Source organism: Rhamphochromis sp. 'chilingali' (genome assembly GCF_963969265.1).
Source record: "Rhamphochromis sp. 'chilingali' genome assembly, chromosome: 6".
NCBI lineage: Eukaryota > Metazoa > Chordata > Actinopteri > Cichliformes > Cichlidae > Rhamphochromis > Rhamphochromis sp. 'chilingali'.
This window is the reverse complement of record NC_137933.1, coordinates 28,167,503-28,193,083: the sequence shown is the minus strand read 5'-3', so window position 1 is coordinate 28,193,083 and position 25,581 is coordinate 28,167,503. Positions and strand designations below refer to the sequence as shown.

General features: G+C 39.5%; 1 protein-coding gene and 1 long non-coding RNA gene across 2 annotated transcripts in view; one reads left to right on the top strand and one right to left on the bottom strand.

Moving 5' to 3' along the window:
• Positions 1–25,581, bottom strand: part of smyd3 (SET and MYND domain containing 3) — a 112,001-nt gene that overhangs the window by 72,153 nt on the left and 14,267 nt on the right. The window contains exons 2-5 of the mRNA XM_080884280.1: positions 9,903–9,966; positions 9,625–9,732; positions 9,287–9,344; positions 6,838–6,992 (exon numbers count right to left, since the gene is read on the bottom strand). Coding sequence (XP_080740406.1) covers positions 6,838–6,992; positions 9,287–9,344; positions 9,625–9,732; positions 9,903–9,966 — 385 coding nt within the window. The remainder of the gene's footprint in view (positions 1–6,837; positions 6,993–9,286; positions 9,345–9,624; positions 9,733–9,902; positions 9,967–25,581) is intronic.
• LOC308397960 lies at positions 18,986–25,211 on the top strand. The gene is made up of 3 exons (XR_013971873.1): positions 18,986–19,610; positions 20,681–20,788; positions 22,970–25,211. It is a non-coding gene; the product is annotated as an uncharacterized lncRNA (long non-coding RNA).

Sequence of the window (25,581 nt, the reverse complement as noted above, 5' to 3'; positions counted from 1 at the left end):
TGTGTGTGTGTGTGTGTGTGTTTCCCAGGAGTCTCAGTTACGGCCTCATGCACACAGAGCCATAAATACAGCTACTTCAAACCTTTTATCAAGCAGAGTAGGTGCGAGTAGGTACATGTTCCTATCCCTCTTCTGCTCGTTTCTGACGTTTTCTTTTCACATTCTTCTTACCCCCCCCCCCAATATTCCATCTACAGCTTTTATTCTTGTTTTTTAACACTCTCTCAATAGATGAGCCAGTTTTTTCTTTAAGCTCACGTTAAATAAAAGACAGAACAGCCAGAATGGAGCTCCAACAGTAAGGAGGTCTTAAAGGTTCCTCTGATAAACAGTTGTATGCACCATATTAGGGACACAGCCCAAAGTACTGCAGACAAACACAAACACCTGCTGTGTCCCGGAGACATGTGTGAAGCTGGATTCATGGTCCCACAGTGATGTTTCTTGTAGCTTTTTGGCTATGCAGAAAAGATTATGGGAATTCACCCAATGCAGGGACTACAGTAACGCGCTTGTGTGCAAAGCGTACAGTGTGTCACCTCAACACAGGGATGCTATGCACAGTTTGATTACAGAATACTTGAAGCGGGTAGCTTGAACAAGTAAGGAAATGGGAGTGGAGATTTCCAGCAATCAAAAAAGGATCCACAGACGATTGTTTTCAACACTCCATTTCACTTCACTGCAAAAGACATTATTTTCTGTTCGGCAGCAGCAAAACAGCCTCTGAAGCTTCCACCATTTCCCTAAACCAAACAGAGTGCTTCCAGTAGTTCGAACACATTTGAAGTAAACTGCATCTATGTATTTAAGGGCAACTTCTCCCCCCTCCACTGTGTAACAATGTCTCCAGGTAGCTACTATAGATGAGGCATTTCTAGCTCATGTTTCAGCACTTCCCCCATTATTAATACTAAAATATTATATTTTCATCAAGCAGGAACTGCATATTCACTAATAATTATCTTCAGATTACACATTAAACCACCCACTCATCTCTGTGCATAATGCTACAGTAAGCATTACTGTATGCACACTGCTCAAAATCATTAACATCATCTTAAAGTACAAACTGTATTTTTATGCTTTAAAGCATGAGACTTTTCTATGATGTTTCTGAGTTACTTTAAGTCAAGATTTTAAAATTCAAAAGGTGGCACTGGACTGTTAGAACAGCCCTGTGAGGTGTCTTTAAAGAGCTATTTATAACCCTCATATCAAAAGCTAAACTTGGGCAGAGAGGGAACGAGAAGGGCGAATGTCAATGAAGAAGAGAAATGATAGGTGGCGCGGAGCAAACGGGTGAGGCCGAGAGAGGGAAAAAACAAGACGCACAGAGCCAGGTTCAGGAAGACAGAGAGGGGTGAGGGAGTGTGTTTTTTATGGGGTAACATGTCGGTCATGTAAGGAGTTTGTGTGAGAAATGGGTCTCAGTGCAGCGAGGGCTGATGCAGCATAACAATAAGTTCACACGCAGGCTCGCAGGCTGGTTAGAGAACACACACACATTTACCTAAGCAATACACACAAGTATAGGCAAAGACAAACTAACCACATAAGCACAAAAAGAAATTCACACATAAATCCAAATATGTGCAAGTATCTAAGATGAGACGCACACAGTGAGATCTAAAGACACACACACACACACACACTGCAGAGTGGGGAAGTTGCTTTAAAGAAACAATGAAAGCAGCACAGTTAGAGCTCCATGTTTGCGCTTATTATACTGCTGCAGTCTGATAAAAAAACAGCACATGGACAGACACGATGCATGCCCACTGCAGTCTTCCTGCACGCAGACCTTCTACTGAGGAGGCGTTCCTGAAGATGTTGCTCTTCTGTTTCCATGTTTGTCGTCACCATCGTGCTGCAGAAAGAATCTGATAAGCTGCTCCGTGATAGTGTTACGAGAACACGTTAGGTGTCTAAAACCTTTCCCCAGCACTGTGAATACGCAGACCGTACACAGTACACAGTAGTAGCACACACAAATACAACTCTCCCTACTTCCCTCCTTGCTCCTCTTGGGGGTATTAAGAGCAGTAATGATGATGTGGGACTGCTTCCTTGTGTGCGTCAGCGTGCGTGCATGTATGTTTCTGTACGACACTATTAGCACACGGGATAGAGCAGCTATTAGCCTAAAGAATGCTTTTATGGCACAAAAGAAAACAAACCCCCACACGAGAGGAACTCCAACACACACGTATACATACACAAATGCCCATACACGCACACACAGCACACTCACAGTAATGACCTGTTTTGTTAAGCACAGTGAATGCTCCAAGTACACAATAATAAACTCCTCATTTGTTATGTACTAGGACCATTAAAGAGAGCGACCACAAGAGGAGGAGACAGGAAGAAGAAAGGGCTGCATTAAAAAGAATAATGAGCAAAGAGAGAGACAAAAATATAAGGACAGACAGAAGTACACAGAGTAGGTCTGACTGTCCTTACATTGTTGTAAACATACAGTAGGTAGAAACAACAGAGGCAGGGGAGGTAAAGCAAATATGAAACATAAGAGAGCAAAAGTGAAATGAAGGACTCCTTTGCACTACAAATACAGACTGTTGGCCATGCAATCACAGTGCCCCCTATTGGCAGACGATAAGTCACCATTTTGGATAGTGGCACATTTATTTATTAGCCCATCTTATTGAAGGTGATATTTTAAATTAATCAGTCAATCTATCAATCAATCAATCAATCAAAGGTAGTTAAAAAGGTTTACCATCAGTATGCAACACATTACAGATAATGCACGCTGCAGGACAGCCATTTCTCCCTGATATTTCTCAGACACACTAAACCACTGCTTTCTGTGCCACCTCGTCTGGTTTCATAGACAGCTCATGTGGCATTAGGAAGGACGCCACACTTATGTGTTTCTATCATGGTTTCATTTTAAGCTTGGCGCAGTGTTTTAAAATCCAACTGAATAATATGTCAGGAACAGCGCAGTCACAGATGCATAATGCTTGATTCATGATTATGAATGATTGATAACCCAACTGTACCAGACCCAAAGATTTAGTCCAATGGATCACATATGACCACATCAGTATATGATGGCAGTGTATGATTTAGTACATAAGAGATGCAGAGAGTGTAAATAAGCGGCGTTAGCGATTACTCAACCGTCATTTCACAGCCTCGTAAGATCTGATCACGTGTATATTACCAAGGTAAAAGGTGTGAGCATGAGTGGCTTTACTCTTAAAATTTAATAACTACATAGTGAATTTCATTGACATTATAAACTCTTTACGAATAAGTCATATCCAACAAAACTCAGCTGTTATACGAGGCACAGGTCTGCATGCCAAATATCCAGATTTGCAGGCTTCAAGTGATTGTTTTGAAGATGGTACTTGGCCTTGAGGCGACTGATGTTGTGAATTGGTGCTATACAGAGGCGGAGCCAGACATTTGAAACACCCGGGGCTTAGCCCTAAAGGGTAGTATGCATGTGGGATTTTTTATTTTATTTTATTTTATTTTTTTTTGGGGGGGGGGGGGGGGGGGGTGTTTAGAAATGACTGAAAAATTAATTGGCTCTGTTTTGAGTTAGGGAAAAATAAATATCACATATGCAGGACACCTTAAACTAGTTTTTTAGTTTAAGGACTACAACAGTTCAAAATCAGGACTACTGAGGACTTAACCAAGACAGAACCAGAATCAGAACTAGATGATAGTAGCACTAAAAATCATCATAGACCTGCACTACACTTATTTTTTAATTCTACCAAAGTACAATATTTAGATTGAGAAAAGTTTATATAATTATTTAGTCTTGTTGTGCAAACAAGCTGCAAAACTTAATAAATGTAGAATTTGAAAAGTAACAAACCTAAAAAGAAACACGAGATACATGAGGACCTATGATACGGTGATACTTTTGGTAAACAACCATTTGACTAACATGTGAGTCTCACCTGCTCTTGTTCATCTGTTCTGTCCTCATTCTCCATCTCCCTCTCTGTTCCTCTCTCTCTCTTTGTGCTGACAATCATCAAATATACAGTTGAAACCACATATTTACTCTTCAGATAAAAACACTTTTTTAATTGTAACATCAAATCAGACTAAAAGTTTATTTTTTTTAGATTGATAAATATAAAAAAACATATTTGTTAACTTTAAGAGTAAAGAGAGAAACTATCTGTATTTCTTAATTGAAAATGGCACCAAATTGTATTCAAACTGAGCCACACTTATGGAGCTCCACAACTCTGTTCCTGGTGTTTTGGTTGACATCTCTTGATGTTCCCATGTCACAGAAACAGGCTCTGTGTTTTGCCTTATATGCATCCACAGCTGTGCCACCAATTTACTCACATGGACTCTACGAACCAATCAGAAGCTTCTTCAGCTCAGAATGGAATCGTCTGCAGTTTCTTATTAATTAACAATAAACTTAGTGTATGTACTCCTAAATTTGATGAAAGTGATGATAAATAGAAGCTCTGTCTCTCTTTATTCTGACATTTAACTAATTCAAAAGATATTTCAATATTTATCCAAAACAAAACAAGTTTACTCTAAATGACGTTGTACAGTAAAAAAATGTTCTTGTGTTTTCCATAAAGTGTAAATATCTGGTTTCAACTGTGAATACACACATGTAAGCTGAGACTCTCCAAAGAAACAGCATTGTTGTTGTTCGGCTTTTCATTTCGCCATTTGTTGATTCACTTGAAGAGCAATAACGTAATATTGGTCAAGTGATCAGTTTGATATCAATCTTTCGTGATGCACCGTCATATTTACATTATTTGTACGGTACGAATGATTTGCTTTGGTACCTGGTCAAACTTAAGCTCTCCTTAGTATGGCTGGCTCCGTTTCTCCAACAGCGCACTCACAGGCAGCAGCTGCCCCGCCCCCTCGCTCAGTCGCTTAGTGCCTGAGCTCGGATCATACCAATATCAGGGGGGATTCACGCACAGTCGTAAATTCCCACAGTGTGCACTATGTGCTTCGACTATTGTGTGTACTTTTTGTTTTATACAGTTGTCAGCCAGACATCTAACTATGAAAAAATTACACCCCAAAAGACCCCGGGCTTCTGACAAAACAACCCGGGCTTAAGCCCAGTAAGCCACCCCCACGCTCCGCCACTGGTGCTATATAAATAAAATTGAATTGAATTAGACACTTCAGACTTCTTTATTTTACTTTATAATTTAAGCTTTTAAAGGTCAGTGAGCACTGGCTGTCGAAATCTTGTGTTTTCTAGACAAACATGTCGCATGCAGAGGCTCAACCAAGGAAAAGAGAGCAAAACAAATTGATGGACATAAAGGCGACGTCTGATCTGACAGCCATTTTAACACAAAGTGCTTCTACAAAAACAAGGCACTCCTGTACTTTACATTCCTCTCCATTAGCCAATCTTTTGAATACAGGCCTTTGTGGCTGGGCTTACAAAGGAGAAAAAAGCCTGTTGTCTGTCTGTAGGTTGCTGGTGTCTCCAGTCAGACGCTGAGTCACTGCACTGTGGCACAAATGCTCTAATTGTAAACACCCCCCGGTGGGTGAACCTGGTGAGTGACCTGTGAGCGACCCTAACCAAAGGAAAACTTTCCACTAAGAAGGATTACCAGTAATAATACGTGTCACTTATACCGGTGATGAGATCACCTTAAACAACATTCACAGCAGCAATTTCTGCAACTAAATATCACCAGTCACAGCTGATCACTCTTTTATATCAGCTTAGAGGAAATTAAATCATTCTGAAGTTTAGAACATGTGCAACTCTGGGTTTTTGTGGGTTTTCTCAAGTAAACAGCTAATTTCTCTTGAATTAACGTCATAAGTGAGATTTTTCCATACATCTCTCACCACTCTTGTGTGCGTTGTACCACCCAGCTTGAGTTTCTGTTTCTGGAGGTGCTGACATCTTGTTCTTCGTGCATGATTCTAAATGTATTGCTCTTTCAATGATGCCGAGACTTTTTCGCCCACTGACAACAAAACAGGAACAAGCAGTGTTTTTCCCACCGCTTTTCATAAATGGGGAAGACTCTTATACTGGTATGTGAAGCTTTCCCTTCTCCAAACATGAAGCTTCTGATTTACACCAAAACCTCCATCTTAGCCACACGTGTCCACAGAACAGTCTACTAACAGCAGTCTGATTTGTTTATACGATCTTCAGTGAAACGTAAAAGAGCAACAAAAAAACCCCAAAACACTTTTGCCCTTTCTCGCCTTACGAGCACAGTATTTGAAATACATCCACAGCTATCTGTTGAAAGAAAACAACCACTGATTAAATATGACTTCCTTTGAGTCGAATGTAAATGACGCTTTATATGTAGAAAAGTTGGATGAAGAAAGTTGGTGTATTTTGTTTCGATCATGACAGTTTTTTGTAAGAAGTGCTTATTTGCACCTTTGTGTTATCAAAAGGCTCATAATCATTCGAGAAACACGCATGCAATCACTGTGGTGGGAAAAACACAATGAACACGCGCACAAGATGGAATTCAAACACAATGAAATGACGAGGAGTCACACAAGCTAACAGAAAACAGAGGAAGAGCAAATTGCAGATAAACACACAGGAGTTTGTGGTTTCAGTTCCACCGAAGACAGCTGGTACGTTTTAAGAGAGTGAGACCTGAAGTTGTTCTGGGAATACATAAACACAGGGGATCTGATTACGAATGCTCGGAAGATCTCAGACGTGCGGTGGGATAAGTCAAGGAGGAGGTGATGTGTCTTTTTATGGAGGTACACGGGATTTGATTGCGTATTCATGTGCATGATGAGGTGTTCTTACTATGCAGAAAAGCAAATGTGCATTTAGCTGACCTTGGCAATGAGGCTGAGGGGTTCTTGGCAGGAAGGTGGCAGTGCTGATCCCATTTCCTGTAACAGGTCAGGTACTTCCTGTTGCAGGTACAGCTCTAACATGGACGCCAGCTGAGAAAGACCTTGTTTCTTCTTCTCAGGCATAGAAGTTAGATCTGTAAAAACATTTTTTTTAAAAAATCATACAAATGTAGTTGAAACACTTCATAAAATCCAGGTATTCTGGTGTAAAAATGTAATGTTCTTTAAAGGTGATGATGTGAGGACTCCTAAAATTTGCCTGTAAATGGACCTAAATTGATATTTTATAACATATGATGCAGGTTTTCACTTATTTCTAGTATCTAACAGTCGTATTTGTTAATGTGTAAAGTAGGTAGAATGTTTGACGCCATCTGCTAAATCACATTTGTAAAGGGACTTTCAATCTCAATGAGACTTTTGCCAGATAAATGCAGAATATCGTTAAACCCGTCACGCTGTCCTGCATCATATTCGCTGTATAAAATCTAACATTTGTTTTAAAAAAATCCATTTTGCTCTATCGCATCATGTTTTTTGACGAGTGGCAACTGTAAACATGATCCAGATGCTAAACATGTGGATCCTTCACTATATCCAAACAGCAACAAAACATAACAGAGTTTGTGGGAAAAGGCATCCTCTGCTTATTTTGGTATGAAACTGGGTAATCAAGACAAGCCATGGGCATCTCATTCAGTTTGTCAGGTGTGTGTTGAAAATCTCAGAATAATGGAAAGAAAAAGAGCTTTCTAGTGGTACAGAGGGAACCACAGGATCACTTTGATGGCTGCTCCGTCTGTTTAGTCAGTATTTCTGGATACAGTTCCAACACTAAATCACCTGCCAGTTACCCAAATCTGCCATCAGCAACGAGACCTGCACCGCATTCAGATGAAATACTGCCTGTTGTTTTACTGGCTTAGTTGATGAGAGAGAAAAGTCTGATGTTTTGTTTCTAGATGCACAACTTTTTAGTGATCCATCTTCTAGTAGCTCATCTGTCCCCCAGTTCTTCCCTCAGCCACAGTTAAAACTTGTCTTTGCCACAGGAAGCGGCCCAGTTGCTTGGGGCTAGGCTCAGTGAGAAAAACCTACTGGCTCCAGGAACCACATTGTCTTTTTATAAAAATCCATTCTCTGAGATGAATTATTACTTTTTCTATTATGTTGATACTGAAGGTCTTTTGGGTGCATAATGAGAATTGCTTTGCATCCGATTCAATTCAATTTTATTTATACAGCAACAAATCACAACCACAGTTCCCTCAAGGACATTTATATTGTAGTAACACAACAGAGAAACCTCAACAATCATGCGACCCACTAAGAGCAAGCACTTTGGCAACAGTGGGAAAGAAAAACTCCCTTTTAACAAGAAGAAACCTCCAGCAAAACACTGTGCAGGTATTCAGTGGACTAACTTATTGTTAAAAAGCCATTAAATTATAATCACTGTCAAATTCCAGAAAACATAAGTGCACTAAGCAGGTCACTGCCTGAATGTTGGAGATTTCTCCGGTAGCCGAGAGGGTTGTTGCCCTGCACCGTTTTGTCTCGACTATCTGTAGTTGCCGAACAAAAGTTCAGAGTACGCAGCCTTCTTGGAGTCACTGGGTGGCATGTTGCAAGGTGCTCCTGCTGGAGGAATTTGAGAATGTCGGATTAGTACAGTAGTGGTTCGTTGTGGTGAAGAGAGAGCTGAGCATGAGTGGCAATTTACTGGTCAAGCAATGTCCCTACACTCAATTACGGATGCAAGCTCTGGGTGGTGACTGAAAGAATGATGTCACGGATAGAAGCAGCGGAAACGAGTTTCCTCAAAAAGGCGGCCGGGCCCCTCTCCCTTAGAGAGAGAGTAAGGAGTTCAGCCTTTTAGGAGGGACTAAGAGTAGAGCTTCTACTCTTCCACACTGAAAAGAGTCAGTTGAGGTGGTTCAGGGATCTAGCAAGGATGCCACCAGGTGGCAAGTGAAATGTCCTGGGCATGTCTTACCTGGGGTAGACCCAAGACTACATGTCTTAGCTCACCTAGAAACACCTGATAAGCTGAAAAAGGTGGGTGGAGAGAGGGAGCTCTGGACTTCTCTGCTTTTCAGTATTTAAAATAATCTAATTTGCAAATTTAGAGCTCTTATGATACACTTACAATAAGTGTAACAAGACATGTCAACATCATTTTGCCTGTTCTGTAAAGGTTCAAATCAGTGATTTTGGTTTTTTAAAGAAAACCTTATAGCATCTAAAACAGGAATGAGCCCAGCTGAAAATAAAAAGTTTGCATTTGGCTACGACTGGATTATATATACACATGCGCTCGCTCTCTCTATATATATAAATAAACACACAGGTGAAAGAGCAAACATTTTCTAATAACCTTTATTACAGTGAGGTAAAACGCACACAGACACTTGCAAGACAAACTTACGCGATTCATGCTCCTCTAGAGTGTAGAGCTCCTCACTGCTGCTCTTAGACGGACTTAACTGCATAGAAAAAGAGAAGCTGAGCAGTTCACTCTGGTGTTACTGAAATATCGTTCTCCTATCGATGCGCATTATGTGCTGTATTTATTGTTGCTCCCAGATAAAGTCCTCCAAACTTTCATACACTGAGAAAACATGACATGGATTTCTTTAAAGTCTGGTTTTTCTGAGAGCAGGAATGCCCGCCTGTTATGGTGCATAAAAGGAAAGGTATTAAGCAGCTTTCTTTGAGCACATTTAGTTTAACTGAGTTGAACAGTAGGAAAGTCCAGCAACATACCAAGGCAAAGATGAGTCTTGCAGCTAGACGGACTGAGTCAGTGGGAAGTCTGGGTAGGAGGCTCTGCAGACATTTACACTCTCTCTTATGGCCTGACCATGCTTGTTTCTGCAGGAGGATATAAATACACTGATGTATACAGACACATCCATCATAGCCATTATTACCCCAGCTACAAGCCATAAACAAAGTGTACACTTTAAAATGTAATGATTTACATTATGAGAACTTGATTTTTGTCCCCAAAAGATTAAAACACACAAACACACACACTGTACCTGGCACGCGGTATTGCAGTAGTGAGCCGTCTTGCACTGGGAACACCTCAACAAGCTCTCACGTCTGGACAGAAGGAATTTTTGAAAAGTTGTGTTAATTCTGCGCACATTCTTAACTAAAAAGAAGAAAGTGTGGCATTAAAGACATAAAATATTCAAAGGCTGAATCACTGTCTTTAAAAACAAACAAACAAAAACGCTCCAGCTGAGAGAAGAAAATGCTAGAGATGACTTAAAAGGTCTTGGTGGCCTGGAATGGGACCAGGATTTTAGATTTCAAAACTTGCGATGCCAGTCTTCCTGTACTGACAGATAGTTGTAGTGTTTGAACAAAAACATTCAGCTGTTCCATATATGTTAAACACTTTTTGAGACGGTTAAAATTCAGCATCACCAAACAAATCCCTAAATCAGCTCAAGCATACTTCTGTCATTGTACTGACCTTTCACCGTGAAAGGATGTCGTCTTATCCTTTTCTATTCATCGCATTAAACTGACTGTGTGCGTCCATTATCTCATTTTATCTGTCTACCCAGCTCCAATTCGATTGTCGTTTAAGGGCAATACTTTAGGTGCACTCTCCTCACCGTCACCATCGGTTAGTCTCACCACATCACATAACTTGCCTGTGTCGGAATGGCGACATGTGACAGCTGTGCGTCCACTTGTGGTGGTGTTTGTGTGTATTTTTGTGAGTATGCGTATGCCTCCGAGGTCTGCTGTGTTTCTCTGAGTGATACTGCTGTCCTTTCCACTTTGTCTGTCAGCCTGATAACAAGCCGGAGCACCGCAGTGTCAGCCTGCTTCATGAGGCCAATTACAGCCAGTAGTGGGGGCATCACTAAAACACACAAGTTGTGACTCACAGGAATCTTTTCAGTGTGTGTGTGTATGAGTGCATACACATAAGTCAATGTAGGCTATTCAAATCAATTATTTATTATACTTGCAAATGTCTTGAGCCATCCCTCATTTCTTTATGTTTTACTAGGAAAATGAGAAATAGGTGCAGTGATTTATTTTTTAACCCTTTAAGATCTAGCATAGAACCAAGTCCGCCAGAGCTTATATTATATTTTTTCATGTTGTAGTGCCATTTTTGGGAGCATTTCAAGTTGATATACATCAATACAAGTATTATAGCCCACATTTTAATAATATGTCTGCATTAAGTGCATAGTAATTACATAAATTGCAAAAAATGCAATAAACTACAAAAAAATTGAAAATCGTTTTTGTTTTTTAACATATATTTCTAGTTAGAGAAATTTAAGAGGCTTATCCCTCTAAACTGTAAATACAAAAAAGTTGCACAAAATAGTTTCCCACCACAGGAAATTTAATTTAAGTGTCTTCATAGTTTTATTTTTGAAATACACCAATTTTTATATACTGCAGGAAAAACGAAAATAAATATTATAATGCAAATTTGCAAAAAAACAGCATATGCATCAAAATAAACTATTTCCAGCAGTGCAATGTGAGTCCTAAGCATCCCAGAAACGACACAGAAAGTCATAAAGTCAAACATAACTTTTAAAAACACAAGTATAGGCTCATAAGGCCCTGATGGTAAAAAAAACTACATTTCCGCAAAATAACGTCACTTCCGGTTTCGGGCAGGTCATGTCGTACATGCGATCGTTCGCACTGACGTCTATTTCAATGTAGGAAGTGTTACGAACAGCTGATCGGATTGGCAAAGCGTGTTTCTGGAATATTATGTTTTTGTTGCTGCAAGTGCTTTTTATGCAGTTTTTGCAAAGCTATATGTGGAAGGAAACTGTGATCTAGGACAAGCTGATGGCATAAGATGTAAGTACAACTCCTCCGGTTTCATATGCAAAAAAATTATTGCGCTAGCTTATGTGGTTGCAGTGCTACTGGGATTTAAAAATAGTTGCGCAAAACGGAGCGTGCCCGCTCCGACCGGCTTTAAAGGGTTAAGTAGTTTTCAGGAAAAGTTCTCCAGGTTTCTTGGAGGACATTCAAAGCTCTTCTTTGAATGTTGTTGCCTTTTGTTCTGTTCTCTGTCAAGATGATTGCAATGCTTGAGCAATATTGCGGTCTGGGCTCTGGAGAGGCCAATCCATGACTTACAGTGTCCCCTTATGTTTTTTCTATCCAAGTATGGTTTTATTGAATTAGCACAGTGTGTTTGGGATCATTGTCATACTGAAAAATCTTTTTTATAAATATCTTGTGTAATTTTATTATTTAATTCCAGTGCACACCACTTTGTGTTTTAAGGTGCTTTATAAATAAGGATGGATGGAAAATTTAAGCTGTTGCCAATCAGATCCTTCCCAGATGGTTTTGCATGGTGGATCAAAACCTGACAGAACTATCCTGCATTCAAAATTCCAGCATCAGTGGCTGAAATTCAGCCCAAACCATCACAGACCCTCAGTTTTGCAGACACTCACAGTTGTAGCTCTCTCCTGACCTCCTCTGTAGATATGGATGATTTGAACCAAACATTTCTAAATGTATCACTTCATGAGTTCTTGTGTGCATACTGCCCCCTTTTCTAACCATTTCCCTTCCTTAACAAAAGGTGGTTTCTTGACAGTCACCGTTCCACTGAGACATTTTTGATGACGCTTCAGTAAACAGCAAACTGAAGGGCCAGATGCATCTCTCAGGTCCTCTGTCAGGTTTTTAATGGATTTCTTTAGTATTTCTTAAGGACATGACCTTCAGATAGTGTTCATCTGCTGTACGTAGCTTTTTAGACCTGCCTCTTTTGTCCTCCACTTGACCAGTTTCCAAGGTCAGCAAGCTTGGTTAGCAAGATGTATTGATAAACTGTATGGCTGCAATGCACAGACACAGATACCTGTTAATAAGTGCTAAGTATTTCATGTCGGGGAAAATGGATCAAAAAGTAAAATACCTGCCTGACCTGTCACATGGGAGGGAAACAGATTGAAGTGAGTCTCAGAAAACAGCCATCAGCACCAGAGAAGGTTTCTACACGGTGCTACAGATTTTTAATCCCACTGAAAGAAAGTCTTTGTTTCACATCTTATACTTAAAGGCGCAGGTTTATTCACACTGTAGTTTTCAGACTTCTACGCAGGATTAATTTTACAGCCAAGGAGCTCATCGCTTATTTTCTACAAAAGAAAAGAAAATTTTAAAAAAAGACAGAGACAGTAAAAAAAAAAAAAAAAAACCCACAAAAAACCCCTCTAACTCCATGGTAGACCACTGTATGACAGACACATGCTTCATGAAATCATGAAACAAATGACAAAGCAGAGTGCTTAGAACCTAGCATTCATTTCATTCGCTAAAGAATTTCTTCACATTACCAACAATGGAGCATAAGCACTGACAGCCGAACACCCCAAGGCTGGTTTAGCGTGAGCTAATATACAATAATAAGTTGCAAGTCTTTATGGATTTATCATATAATAAGGAAAGAAAATAGAGAAAATAATAAAAATCCTACTAATTAAATCTGACAGCGGATGGTATTATGAGCTCACACACGAAATATGAGATAATGGAAAAAAAATGTTATGATGGATTTAAATACATTAAGCCGGGGCTTATCTTACTGAAAACGGCACATTTGATTAGATTGGACATGCTGGACCTATGAATGCAGTAGATGACATTAGAAAGAGCTTAAAGGCAAAATCTGAAATGTAATATAAACAAATGCGGCGCTGGTCTGACCAAAGGCTGTAGAGCGTCAACATTAGTGACAGAAGTTAAGTGTTTCCTGTGAGCGTTTCATCTATCAGCGTGTGACCAGACTCGATTGTTGTATTTGGCTCAAGGCGCCTTCAGTCTTGTACAAGTTTCCAAAACACTCTTTTCTTTCCTGTTCTTCCCTCCCTGCTCTCTAGATTCTGCATTTTACAGCTGTCCTTCCCATCTGTCTTCCCCCCCCCCCACCCGTTTTTTGTTATGCTGCTGTGTCCTATTTGCCTTTCCAGCTTGGAACTCAACCCTAAATTTATAGTTTCACCCTGGGACAGAGTTTCGTGAAAGCAGAGTTATTCTTGTCATGTTGAGACCAACCAGAAACACGGAAGCCACCCACAGTTCATGAAACACATGCCTGGAGTCTGAGACACAGAGTAACAACAGATAGGATAAGGGCAAACCTAAACACAGACAGATCATAACTAAAAGCTGCAAGGCACAGGAAATCCATCCATCTTCCACAGGCCAGAGAGCAATCCTGGTGACAATCCCATTTTTTTAAACTTCGTTACTTGTTTCCTTTCACTGTGACCCCTCGGACGCTGCACATTGTAGAAGCTACACTGCATGTTCATGTACAGCATATATTAGGCAATTTTCCATTAGAAGGTAAACAATGACATCATGTGTTCAATATCTGTTTCAAATTGAATTCCATTATAATCATGTAACCAAATTATTTATTATGTGATTTGTTCATATTTTTGCAGGCTAGAAAACCATTGAATATGCTAAACAATCTCTGGGAAGGATTGGTTTCTGAATTATTATATTAGATGATTTTTTTTGTCTTTTAAAATTTCATTTCACCTGCTTTGTGCTGGGAAACAATAACATCTTGATTAAAAAAAGAAGAGAAAACTGTTTTAAGGAGGACCTGTTGTGATTTTCAGCTCTATATTTTTATTCTTAGACTTGGATCAGAGCAGGTTTGCATTACTCACAGCTCAAAATAAGTCTTATACATCTTATACTTGGCCTTGGGGCAGCCCCTCAGTTCATCCTCTCATTTTTTAATTTTTTTTTCTGCCCCCTTCACCCTTCTTTAAAGCCAGACTTCTTCTGATTGGCTACCACAAACAAACAAAGGAAAACACAGAAAACCAAAAGGCCTCTTTAAGTCTTTTAACACTTCATCGTACTATGTTTGAATCTTAAGTCAGAACAAAATTTATAGTGACAACAGATAAAACACTGGCCACTGACATGCTTAAATCTAAAACAATGATGTGATTTTTGCTACTTTACATTTTTACACCAACACACAAAGTCAAATGATTAAGATGTGTTTGAAGCAACAAAAGCACTGAATTAACGGTTTAGGAATTACAGACATTTTTATGCATAACCACCAATTTTTAGCATCTCAAAAGTAATTTGACTACAGACTGAAACTGTTCGAAAGCATACTCCAAAAAGCAAAATGACACCAGAATTTCTTACAGCAAAAAAATGGGCTATTCTTCAACAGCCAGGTCAGTCATCTGATCTCAGCCCAATAAAACATGCTTTTCAGATACTTAAGACAAAGCTGAAGGCAGAGAATCGTAAACAAGCAGCAGCTGCAGGCGTCTGCAGTAAAGGCCTCGCAGAAATCTTAAGGGAGGAAAACACAGCAATTGGTGATGTCCATGACTATTAAAAATATTTCTTATAATTAAAATGCTGCTAGTTTGTTCAATTACTTTTGTACCTCAGAAATTGGGGGACTATTTATAAAAATGGCTGTAATCCCGAAACATCTAATTAAATATTTGATTAGACCTCTTCAATTAAAGCTGTCTGTATTGCGATCACGTTTTGATTGATTTTAATGTGTAGTGATGTAGAAAGGCAGAATTACAAAAAGATCCATATGGGCCTCTCTGAATACATCAATACACAATCCTAAAATTTAGAGAGTACATTTGGGCACAAAGGTTGGTAGTTTGATACTGTACTGTAAGATGAAAAGGAATACCATTTCAAATGACCAATATCAACATAAAAATCTGTCAAACAAAACGAGACAAAAGGTCACTGAGAAAAGAGAACCGCATGCAGAGATGGGACAACAGATAGAAATCCAGACAGCTTATCAGTAGCAGTATAAATGTACAGCTGCAGCACAGAAACTGCTGTTATGGTGATCGCCTAAAGGCTGATAAACACTTAGCACTGACTCAGACATGAGCACCAAGAACAGATACGGTCACATGATCCAGGTATTCCAGCAGGACTGAAGACGCTTTATCTTGGCTAAAGGTAACTGAATATTTCCTCTCTTTAAGGAGTTGTATGACACTCATGAAGACGAATACTTTCGCCCTTTACTCGTTTCACATCAGAGAACTGGGCAACGAAAATCCAATCATAGAACAAAGATCGCGTAAAAGACGTGAACCTTCTGAAATTTCTACCACCACGCCATCAAAAACTTTGAAGTTTATCAGTTTCAGCAAGTGTTGTATTTGGGATCATTCGGTTCATACACCCACCCACACGCATACTTTACATTTTCTACACAGTATTTCATGATTCAAATACAAAGATGGCGCTGCTCTAGCCTCCAGGCAACAAGCAATACAAGTTCAAGAACATATGCTCCTTGACGCAGTACAATGTGTGACATCAACTGATTTAACATGGTCTAAATATAGATGTGCACAACAAGAACAGACCGAGAAGGTCAAAAAACAAAAAGCATAGAAACTGATAATAAATGACAAGGATACGACATTCCTTAGTCTTCATCAGCTAGTTAGTCAGCAAAATAACCCTATTCCATTGTTTAATAGAAGTGACTCATTTTCATACAGAGATTATGATTCCCCCTAGGAAGCACATCCATCTCATCTCCAGCCATGCTCTGTTATTATTATGCTTCCTCTTTTCCTCTGTCAACCGCTCCTTCCCTTTATCCCTTTCCTAACTCTTTCTTCCAGCTGCCTTTTTTCTGCTCTTCGTCTCCCTCTGTGTCTCTGTCAGATGTTGTGTGAAGTGATAGTCTTCTGGATGGCAGCTCCATGGCTGGACTGCAGGCACAGTAGGAAAACTCATGAATAATATTAGATGGTTTTCATTAGTAGCACGTAGAAAAAAAGCAGACTCTCTCTCTCTCTGCATGACTCACTTCCTGCTCTCAATGTCATTTTTTCTCCCCTAACATCATCATTTGACTCCTTCGTTCGCATATTTTCTCTTTTTAAAGCCACCTGTCAGTGTCATATCTAATAATGTATACATTCAGGGGCCACTTTATTAGGTACACGCTGCTAGTACCAGATGTGGACATGGTCAGCAGCAATGCTCAGGTAGACTGTGGCATTCAAACAGTGCTTATGTGGTATTAATGGGGGCCAAAGTGTGCCCAGAAAATATCCTCCACACCATTACACCAGCCTGAGCCATTGAAACCAAGCCAGGATGGATCCTTGCTTTCATGTTGTTTATGCAAAATTCTGACCCTACCATCTGAATGTCACAACAGAAATTAGGATTCATCAGACCACACGATGATTTTCCAGTCTTGTAGCCTTAGCTACCTGTTCTTGGCTTTCTGCTGCTATAACCCTGTATGCTTTGATATATTGTGCTTCCAGAGATGATCTTCTGCATACCTCCGTTGTATGAATAGTTAGTTGAGTTATAGCTGCTTTCCGATCAGCTGGAAGATGTCTGGCTGTTCTCCTCTGACCTCTGACATCAAAGCATTTTTGCCCAGTGACCTGCTGTAAACCCCAGAAATTTATGTGCAGAAAAATCCCAGAACATCAGCAGTTTCTGAAATGCTCAGACCAGCCCATCTGATGCCATGTTCAAAGTCACTTAAATCACCTTTCTTATTCATTCTGATATTCAGTTTTTAACTTCAGAAGGTTGTCTTGACCATGTCTACATGACTAAGCTGCTGAGATGTGATGAGTGCCCTAACTTACATCCTGTTTATCATTCTTTATGAACATAATAGGGATCATTCATGATGTATTCAATAAAGGGGCGTCCCCTGGGAAGTGAAACGCTCATCTCCTGCTGCTGTCGCACTTTCAGGCATGGTTACCAGGGTAACCCTATAATGCATTTACCACATATGGCAATCACTGATGTTCTTCCCTGAATGTTGTTGACTTTCAGTGTATTCTTGCTGCCATGTCACTGTAAACCGCTTCCTGTGTAGATTCCACCTAACACTCGTTTCCCATAGATTTATACTCAACAGACTTCTTTTAGAAACAAACAGTAGCCCCCGTTTGCCAATAAAAAGAATGCAGCTTTAAAGGACTTGATATTTTACTTTGTCCATCTTTTATATACAGTATATTAGTGCTGGGCATCACTATAATTCTGAACAGATAAAATGTCAACTGTGGCTTTTCAAGTGGACTGAATAGATTGTAATACTTCCTACTGACGAACGAGGGGTCTGTATAAATTTAACTCACACAGTTCATTAATATACAACAACAACAATAATAATCCATCACTAAATCTGTTTAACAGGGCAAAGGTACACAATCACTTAACACTACTAACACTCTAACATTACTGCCAGCACATTTGTAAAATTGCACTGCTGAATGGCTCAATGGCTAATGGTAATTAGCAAGAACACTCTTAAGAACTGGGAGGGTTACAGCGACAGCAAAGACAGATGACGAATAAATAGAAGCAACCACAGAAAACACCTTTACCAACAGTGGAGCTGTGTCTGCCGTTTGAAGGTTTTTCACTTCATTTGCGCCACAAAGTTTGGAAGAACAAGTTCAAAAGGACTTTGTTTCAAAGCTGCACCTCACATCTTCGCTGTGGAAACAACGAACGCATCCCATCGTACCGAACACAACAACAAGCAGCCTTTTAAGGGTGGACCCTATAATCCTCTGGGAAATCTGTAACTTTAGTCAGCATTGTTTTGTGATTTTATTTTAAGGTTTATTTGTTTATTATGATTGAAAAGCTCACTTGTGCAGAAATAATAATAATAATAGTATTGTGACAACTGGGAACTGGCCAGAGTTTTAAGAAACAAAATGCAAAATTACCCGTTTTTGGAAAAAATGCAATTGGGATTTTCCTGACATGAATCAACAATCAATCACAAAACAGTCAAAATAACTTTTTTTACTCAAAGGGGGCACACACAGACTCGAAAGACATCAAAAGAGACGGTTAATCAAGACAATGCTTCGTCATAAGGTTCCCTTTCATCTTGCAGAGAATTTTTCCCCCCTTCACAGTAGAATATGTTCAGTAATTTTAATAGTCATCAAATTCTAGATCAAATTAAACTGAATGTGTAACAATAAGTATTTTTACAAGAAAAAAAATCCTTTTTTTTCTACATAGTTTACAATGAACGCCATTTAAAAAGAAATGAGCAGAGTCAGTGAAGTATAACGTATAGAATGTTGTGCCTACTTTAATTTTTTTCCTCCAAACAACAGCGATATGCTTTTATGACTTTGTAGATCAGGAAAGCACAAACACAAGCATGTTTTGTTTTTAACACAAACGCCTCGTCTATGACACAGATGTGGATAAAATAGAAATTAGCGAAGAATTAAAAAATCCAGAAGTGAAAGAAATACAACAGGGAGAAACATCAACATTAGAAAAAAAGAAATAATAAAACGATGTCACTCAAAATTAGGTGAAGTGACTGAAAAATGCTGGATTTCTCCATTGATATGCAGGAGGATAGATCGCTGCGCTCACATGGGCGTATATGTGGTCAATTTTGTTAAGTCTACGCTATCAGACACCTAATTAGGCCTACCTCAGCATTCCTCTGTTGGTGTGTGTAGCATGATAATTAATTTCCCGCGAGTATTGGCTGCTACATGGCATCCATGAGATTTCGTTTGTGTGTGCGTGTGCGTTTGTGTATGTTAATAATTAGTGGTATTCTCGTCTCTGGGCTGTCCAGTCGTGCCTGAGTGAGTTTTCTCATTTTCAGGCTGAGCGGTCAACACAGCGTGGTACGTCTCACTCCAACATGACAAGTAATGGTGTGTGAGTATATATGTAAAATAAAAATATTAACATAAATCCACTGCCATGGACTGTCATGATACCTCCGTTATTAACTTATCGTCCAATTTATGAGCATGACTGTAATTTTTTTAGTCTGAGCCACTTTTATTTTATTTTCCTAGGGTAGTCTGTAATGGCTACAAACATTAAATGGTAGGGGTGCAACGATACTCGTATCGATATTGAACCGTTTGATACAGTGCTTTCGGTTCGGTACGCATATGTATCGAACAATACAATTTTTTTTTTTTTTTTTTTTATCAACTTTCCTTCTGAAGATGCTGTCTGTGTTAAGCGCTCAGTGGATCTGCGCTCGACAGTGCAGCCTAGGCGGAGTAGTCGAACGCAGATTCACTGAGCGCAGGGCAAGCTAGCGAGACAGAAGTTAAGCTCTCATTGCAACATGGCAAATTGAACCTCCCCCACCCTCATTCAGATCTGGCGTTTGGAACTATTTTGGTTTTCATGTGACGTATGACCCTGAAGGTAAGCGTGTCATGGACAAAAGTAAAACAGTATGTTGGATGTGCCATGCAATGCTCAATTACATGGGTGGGAACTAGTGCGTTAGCGCAGTTAGCTCGTTAACGTGTTAGCCGTCTAGCCCCATGCACGGGGCGATCAGGGGTAGCTCGTTAACGGAGATTTGCCGTGTTGTGGCGTTAACGTCATTTTAACGAGATTAACGCTGACAGCACTAGTGGGAACACAATGAATATGACTGCACATTTACTCCGACATCATCCTAGTGCAAAGACAAGTGGAAGCAGACAAAAGCAACAACAAAGCAACATTAAATTTAAAAACTGTACGTTTGAGTTAAAATATATATTTATAATTTTAATAAATGACAAATTAAAAAAGCATGAACATTTTTTTGTATCGAAAAAATATCGAACCGTGACACCAAAGTATCGAACCGAACCGTGAATTTTGTGTATCGTTGCACCCCTAATAATATGGCCATATTTTCTTTTGGAAATATGTTAAAGTCTGGTTTTATAAGTCTGCTTGTGTTTTTGTCTTCACATTATGCTCTGGGCAGTATATTTACTGCCATTTCTATTGCCTGGAGCAAAGCCTGCGATTCCTGAAGGAGCTGTGAAGGAGACGATGGAGTTTCAGAGCTGGAGCTGTTCATGCGATCACCATGGTGAATATGAGCTGTTTGTATGATAATATGGATGAGCTTCGTGAGCTGATTTAGGTTTAGAGGGAAGACAGTGGGGGAAGTTTGATGTGTTTCATTGAGCACTGCAGTGTTGCAGCGACATATGTCACACTCACTTCCAGGACCACACTGTGACTCTATCTGGCTTCGGGACTTGTTGGACAGACCGAGACATTAATCTAAACAGCAAAAAGAAATGTGGAGCGACTCCACAAGTATAAGATAAGATAAGATCACCTTTATTAGTCCCACAGGTGGGAAATTTCGTTCGTTACAGCAAAAGTGCAAAGTTATGTAGCAGAAATTAGAAAACACTGGAATGAAATAAAATAAAATACTATATACAACTGAGTAAGAAAATACAAAAGTACAACTTTGTCAGAATCAACTGAAACGTAATCCCCGGACATGTTGTTGCTAGGAGATGTTTCTGTAGCCTTAAAATTGAAATGATATCAATGCAAACAGATTATTTGCTGAGGTAATTTGTCATTGTTGCTGATTTAACACACTGTTTGTGTCTCCTGATGGAGGAATCCAGAGTTAATCTGAAATGGTTCTGTACAATCACTATCCACTTCATTAGGTACACCTGTCGAATTACTTGTTAACACAAACATATAATCAGCCAATCAAATGGTAGCTACTCGATTAATTTAGGGATGTAGGCATGATCAAGATAACCTGCAAGTTCAAGGCAGGCATCAGAATGGGTAAATGGTAAATGGCCTGTATTTGTATAGCACTTTACTAGTCCCTAAGGACCCCAAAGCGCTTTACACATCCAGTCATCCACCCATTCACACACACATTCACACACTGGTGATGGCAAGCTACATTGTAGCCACAGCCACCCTGGGGCGCACTGACTTTAAACTGGATTGTTGCAGCAAAACAGGCTGGTTTTAGTAAACTGCTGCTCTTTTGGGATTTTCCTGCATTCTAAGTGAATAGTCCAAAAATGAGACATCCAGTAAGTGGCAGTTTTCTGAGGGAGAATTGAATTCCTTGTTGACCACTTGTTATGGCTAAGGTATGCAGAAGAGCCTCCCTGAAGGTTCACAATGTTGAATCTTGAAGCAGACTGGCTATAGCAATAGAAGACCATACCACATGCTGCTCTTGCCAGCTAAAACTGGAAACTGTGGCCAAAATTTAGACAGGGTGATGAAATTGGACTATAGAAGATTGGAAAAACGTTGCCCGCTCTAATGAGTCTTAATTTCTGCTGCAACATTTGGATGACAGAGTCAGAACAGAGTCAGAAGAGCATAAACAACATGAAAGCACGGATCCCTGATGCCTTGTGTCAACGGTTCAGGCTAGTGGTGATGTAATGATATGGGGAATATTTTCTCCCTTTAGTATCAACTGAGCATCATTTAAACACAACAGCCAACCTGAGTGTAGTTGCTGACCATGTCCATCCCTTTATGGCCACGGTGTACCCATCTTCTGCTGGCTGCTTCCAGCAGGATAAAACCCCCATGTCTCAACACCAAGCTCACATTACCTCAAACTGGTTTCTTGAGTTCATTCTACTCAAACAGCCTCCACCATTCCCAGATCCCTATCCCAAAAGCATCTTAGGGATTTGATGGAAAGGGAGATATCACATCAGGTTAATTTCAAATGAACTAAAATCTGAAGAATGTTTCCAGCATGTTGCTGAATCTATCCTGCAAAGAATTAAGGCAGTTCTGAAGGCATAAAGGGGGTCCAACCTGGTACTAACCAGCTATATCTAATAAAGTGATCAGTGAGTGTATCATTTTTGCATGCTGACCATCCTCTGCACCATTTACAAAACACGCAGCTGAACAGTTTGTGTAACATTTGTTCTGGCTCTGCTCCCAAATGGACAGAAAAGGAAACCATTCATTTTAAGCTCCTTAATGTTTAATGTTTAGATTTTGATTCATTGAATAATTATTTGTAAGTTTTTGGCTGCTGCTTTTTTGGCTTAAATATTTCTTTTTTCTTAATTTACTTAAAAAAATTTAAATATATGTCAATATGTTGTCATCTGGAATTATTATACCCTGTTCACCATTACTATCCAGGAAAGACAGCTCCTGTGAAAGGTCTCTACTGCTCCACACGTTGGAGTAATAAAGCAAACATTTTCATGATCTTCTTAAGAAACTTTTTTCTTGTCTGCAGTGCTTGGAAGTGTGAAGACAACGTGAAACACATCCCTCTCGAAAGTGCTTGACAAATGAGCTCTTCCAGCAAAGGCAACAGAGCCAATTCCAGCAGAAACTCACTGCCAGCACTGTTACTGCTGTGTATTAGAATGCAAAGACTGTGCAAGTCTTGAGCTTTTTCTCATTTCTTTATATTTTACTAGAAAAGAGGGAAGCAGGTGCAACCTATAAAAAGGTGCAAACATGCATGGGAATACAGTATAAAAGGTAAAAAAAAAATTTATTTTAAAAAAAAAAGTGTTTCCAAAGTGTAGGATTCTATTAAGGTTGAAGGTGAACACAGCCTGAACTCTCTTTGGCAAGCTTTTTTGTAATTTCTTTAAGTAGTCTAGAATAATTCTCCAGGCTTGTTGAAAGACATTTAGAGCTTTTCTTTGGATGTTGGTAGGGCTGCTCGATTATGGCAAAAATGATAATCACGATTATTTTCACTGAAATTGAGATCTCGATTATTTGACGATATTTATTTAACAATAACAATGTATTGAATAATGACTTTAAAGATTGTCAAAAAATAATATAAAATAGTGTGCAAATACTGATAACAGTGCAAATGTTTGCAATATAAAAAATAAATGAAAAATGCAAACATCTATGTTTAGTGAACTTTGCAGTGTTGCTCTGTGGTGCAGCTACGACACTGTAGCAAAGTTTACACAATATTTCTACTTGATCCACGTCTGACTCCACGAACCCATAATGTTTCCACACCACTGAAGTTTTTTTTACCTCTCTTTTCAACCAACGGCAGTCACTCTCCTCTCCAAATAACTTCTGCTTAGCTTTCTGAGCTTCCCTCGGGTCCTCTTAATTGTTGTGACGCGTGTTCGAAATGCAGAGAGGTGCGCTCGATTTGCCACACGGAGCAGCGCAAGAGTAAAGCACGAGGGAGGGGCTAATAATCGGCTCAGTCATTTTTAATGATCGTTGAAAGCCCAGATCGTAATCGTGATTAAAATTCGATTAATTGAGCAGCCCTAGATGGCTGCCTTTCTTTCCGTTCTCTGTCAAGATGATCTCACACTGCTTCAATAATCTTGAGGTCTGGGCTCTGGGGAGGCCAGTTTTCAACTGATAGTGATCCATTGTGTGCCTTCTATCCAGGTATGCTTTTACAGCATTGCCAGTGTGTTTGGGATCATTGTCATACTGAAAAACGAAACTGTTGCCAATGGTACTGCATGATGGACTAAAACCTCTCAGTAGTTTCCTGTGTTGTGAGTTCCACCAATTTTGAAGAAATCTCCAACACCAAGGCTGAAAGGCACCCCGAACAATGGCAGAGTCTCCACTGTATTTTAAAGATGGCTGTGGACATTGTTGCACCTCTCTCCTGACCATATTGATGACTGGAAGCAAAAACTTCATATTTGGACTCATCACTCAACAGACCTACTGCGCATCGCTTTCAGTCGAGTTCTTGTATAATTACGCAAACCTCAGCCTTTTCTCCCCAAGGTTGGCAAATAGTACATGAATCAATTGAAGGTCCAGACACAACTCCCACGTAATGTGTCAGGTCTTTGCTTAATTTTTCCCAATTTCTCACGGATATGACTTTCGGATTCTGGTTATCTGCTATAGATAGTGTTTTAGGCCTGCCTCTTTTTATGTCCTCTACCTGTCGAGTTTCCATATCATGTCATGATTTGTCAAAGATCTAATAGTGCAAAAATACCTTTATTTTTTGTAATCATTTTTCATTGATTCAACTAAAGAAATAGGAACAAATGATGTGTTTTTGTGTCAGGCTGATAATAATAAAGTGCCTAAAGACACAATTTAAATTGGCTCTTTGCTAAGTCTGTCATGTGTTTCCACAACAATGGTTCATCCCTTGAAGGACATTTCATGCTTGAATGAGTCATAGGTCAGTGTTAATTGGCTTAAATAAAAACATTCCTCTGTAACTGGTCAGGTACAAGGACTGGATTAAAAAGAAAAGCTTTGAGAAACCTCCAGAAAGTCTGGAGAACTACTGATCAAGACCACTTTAAAGAAATGAGAGGTGGCTCAAGACTTTTGTACACTAATGTAATGTTAGACAAAGCATCCATGAGTGTTAAACACTTTCTGAAGGTATCTGACTGCCATCTACTGTGTTCACCTATGCAATAACAGCACAGTCTGCACAGTTCATCCAATCATTACCCTGCAGGCATCTGCAGCTACACGGATTTAAGTGTGTGTTTTGTGTGTGTGTGTTTCACAGAGAGAGTTGGAGGGAACAGCTGCATCTTGAGATGTCTGAGTACCCTTGCTGAATTCTTAATGGTTGTTTAGAAGATGATTCACTGACACCTGAGGGGTCTCACACAGGATGATGAGGCATCACCTTCTTGTTGCCTCATTACCATAGTTAACAGATGTTCTGTACAAAGGAAAAACACAGATACAAACCTAAAATACGGCCTTTGTGCTCCTAGTCCAGGTTTGGTCATTATTACTTCCTTCAGAGTTACTCAGAATCATGTTTAAATTAAGAATGGATAAAATAATCACAATAATTAAATAATGTCAAGACAAAAGCAAAAGTTGAAAATGTAGAGATCTATTAATTTAAAAAAA